The sequence below is a fragment of the Austrofundulus limnaeus genome, unplaced genomic scaffold (assembly GCF_001266775.1).
Source record: "Austrofundulus limnaeus strain Quisiro unplaced genomic scaffold, Austrofundulus_limnaeus-1.0 Scaffold869, whole genome shotgun sequence".
In the NCBI taxonomy this organism is placed as follows: Eukaryota; Metazoa; Chordata; class Actinopteri; order Cyprinodontiformes; family Rivulidae; genus Austrofundulus; species Austrofundulus limnaeus.
The window spans coordinates 176,988-178,959 of NW_013953271.1; the positions used below are offsets into that span (position 1 = coordinate 176,988).

The following is a 1,972-nucleotide window of genomic DNA, read 5'->3' on the forward strand; positions in this document are numbered from 1 at the left end:
ATAATAATAATAATAATAATAATAATAATAATCTATTAAAAGCTTGTTCGATAGTAAAGTTAATATTTAGTTTTTAAAGCTGTCAGCAGTGTTGATGTAATACAGAGTTTGATCCAGGAGGGGGCGCTGCCGCTTCCGGTTCGCCTCAAACCCAAATAAGGAAATGACGTGAGGCGCGTGCGGCGGCGATGGCCTCAAATAGAAAAGTGACTGAAGGCGCCGGGAAGGAGAGGACTCGTTGTTCAGAACCACTGATCCAGGTGAGTTAAAGAGTTACAGTCTGTTCAACAGAACCACAGGCAGACGGTTCACAGCTAGCGGAGGCTAACAGGCTAAGCTAACATGTTTACAGGTCCGTTTAAACAGGAAGTGACAGCAGCTGGTTTAATGTCTCTTATTTTATAAGTTATTTTATGACGTGTTGCAGGTTCTGACCGTGTGTGTTATTCTGGGATGTGTTTGTGTTATTCTGGGATGTGTTTGTGTTATTATGGGATGTATCTGCCTGTCAGTGATGGTCTGAACTCAGCTAACAGGTGTGGAACAGCTGAGCCGCCATCATGACCCCGATGACCTGGTTACCATGGTTACCGTCAGTGGGCGGACCTTGAAGTTCCCTGGTGTCTCAGGTCCAGAACCAGAAGCGGTCTCAGCTCAGACTGTTTGGTCCAGGACACGTGTGGTCTGTGTGTCCCGGCAGGATGGGGGACATGCTGGAGGACGAGGCCAGCTTCTACTCYAACGCTGAGGACTACTGGAGGGAGGTCCCCCCCACGGTGGACGGGATGCTGGGGGGCTACGGCAGCATCTCCAGCATCGACATCAGCGGGTCCAGAGCCTTCCTGAAGAAGTTCCTGGGCGTGAGGACTCAGTTTTTGTCTCTCTGCTGTCTCTTGTCCCCCCTGTCCCCCTGAGCTCTGGTTTCTGTCCTCTGAAGGACGGGGAGGGGAAGACCGGGACCAGCTGCGCTCTGGACTGTGGAGCCGGGATCGGCAGGATCACCAAGCGTCTGCTGCTGCCCCTGTTCCAGACCGTGGACCTGGTGGATGTGACCCAGGAGTTCCTGGACAAGGCCAAGTCCTACCTGGGGTCCGAGGGGGCGCGGGTGGGGAACTACATCTGCTGCGGCCTGCAGGACTTCGTCCCCGAGGCGGGACGCTACGACCTCATCTGGATCCAGTGGGTCATCGGTGAGTGTGAGCACGACTGGACCCGGTGGTCCGGGTCTTTGTGACGGTCTGGACTCTGAAGTGGTCTCTGGTTCCTCCTGCAGGTCACCTGACAGACGACCACCTGGTGGACTTCCTGCGGCGCTGTGGGAGCGCCCTGAGGCCCGGCGGCCTCGTGGTCATCAAGGACAACGTGTCCTACGAGGGCGTGGTCCCGGACCAGGTGGACAGCAGCGTGTGCCGGGACCTGGGGATCGTCCGGAGCCTGGTGGGCCGGGCCGGGCTCCGGATCGTCCACGAGGAGCAGCAGATGAACTTACCCAAGGAGATCTACCAGGTGCACACGCTGGCCCTGAGGTAGACCTGGACCAGGACCTGTTTTTACTGTTTTTTTATCGGACCATCTGATCCGGGTCGGCGCTACCAAGGGTCTSTGTCGTCATGGCAACCGTCTGCTCTTTGTTTCAATAAAATATTGAAAAATCGTGAAGTTCCTGATGGTTTTACCTGAACAGAACCAGAACTCTGGGTCGGTCTTTAGGTCCATAAGTACAGGATCAATCTTGTGCCAACAGGAAGTGAATCTGAATGTTTTTAATTTGAAACTGAATTCATTGGTTTGAAAATAAATTTTACTAAACTGAATTTAAAGTTTTGTATCTGAATTAATTTTCTTTGAAACTGTATTTTGTTTTATTAAAAACTCAGTTTGACTACTTTCACTTTCAGTTCCATAATTCAGATTTTTGTGTCACATCCTGGTCCTTGAGAAAGCCAGGCAGAGTAATCAAACACAGATCCAC

General features: G+C 51.7%; 1 protein-coding gene across 2 annotated transcripts; it reads left to right on the forward strand.

Annotated features, from left to right (window-relative positions):
• The first annotated feature begins 154 nt into the window (after nt 1-154).
• ntmt1 (N-terminal Xaa-Pro-Lys N-methyltransferase 1) lies at nt 155-1,659 on the forward strand. 2 transcript variants are annotated; one of them, XM_014029217.1, is made up of 4 exons: nt 155-260; nt 701-860; nt 938-1,190; nt 1,274-1,659. In XM_014029217.1, the coding sequence occupies exons 2-4, from the start codon at nt 702-704 to the stop codon at nt 1,528-1,530; spliced, it is 669 nt and encodes a 222-aa protein (XP_013884671.1). In that variant the 5' UTR covers nt 155-260; nt 701; the 3' UTR covers nt 1,531-1,659. The 2 variants fall into 2 exon arrangements, with proteins under 2 accessions (XP_013884671.1, XP_013884672.1); XM_014029218.1 differs by having other exon boundaries at nt 189-260; nt 530-860.
• The last annotated feature ends 313 nt before the right edge of the window (nt 1,660-1,972 follow it).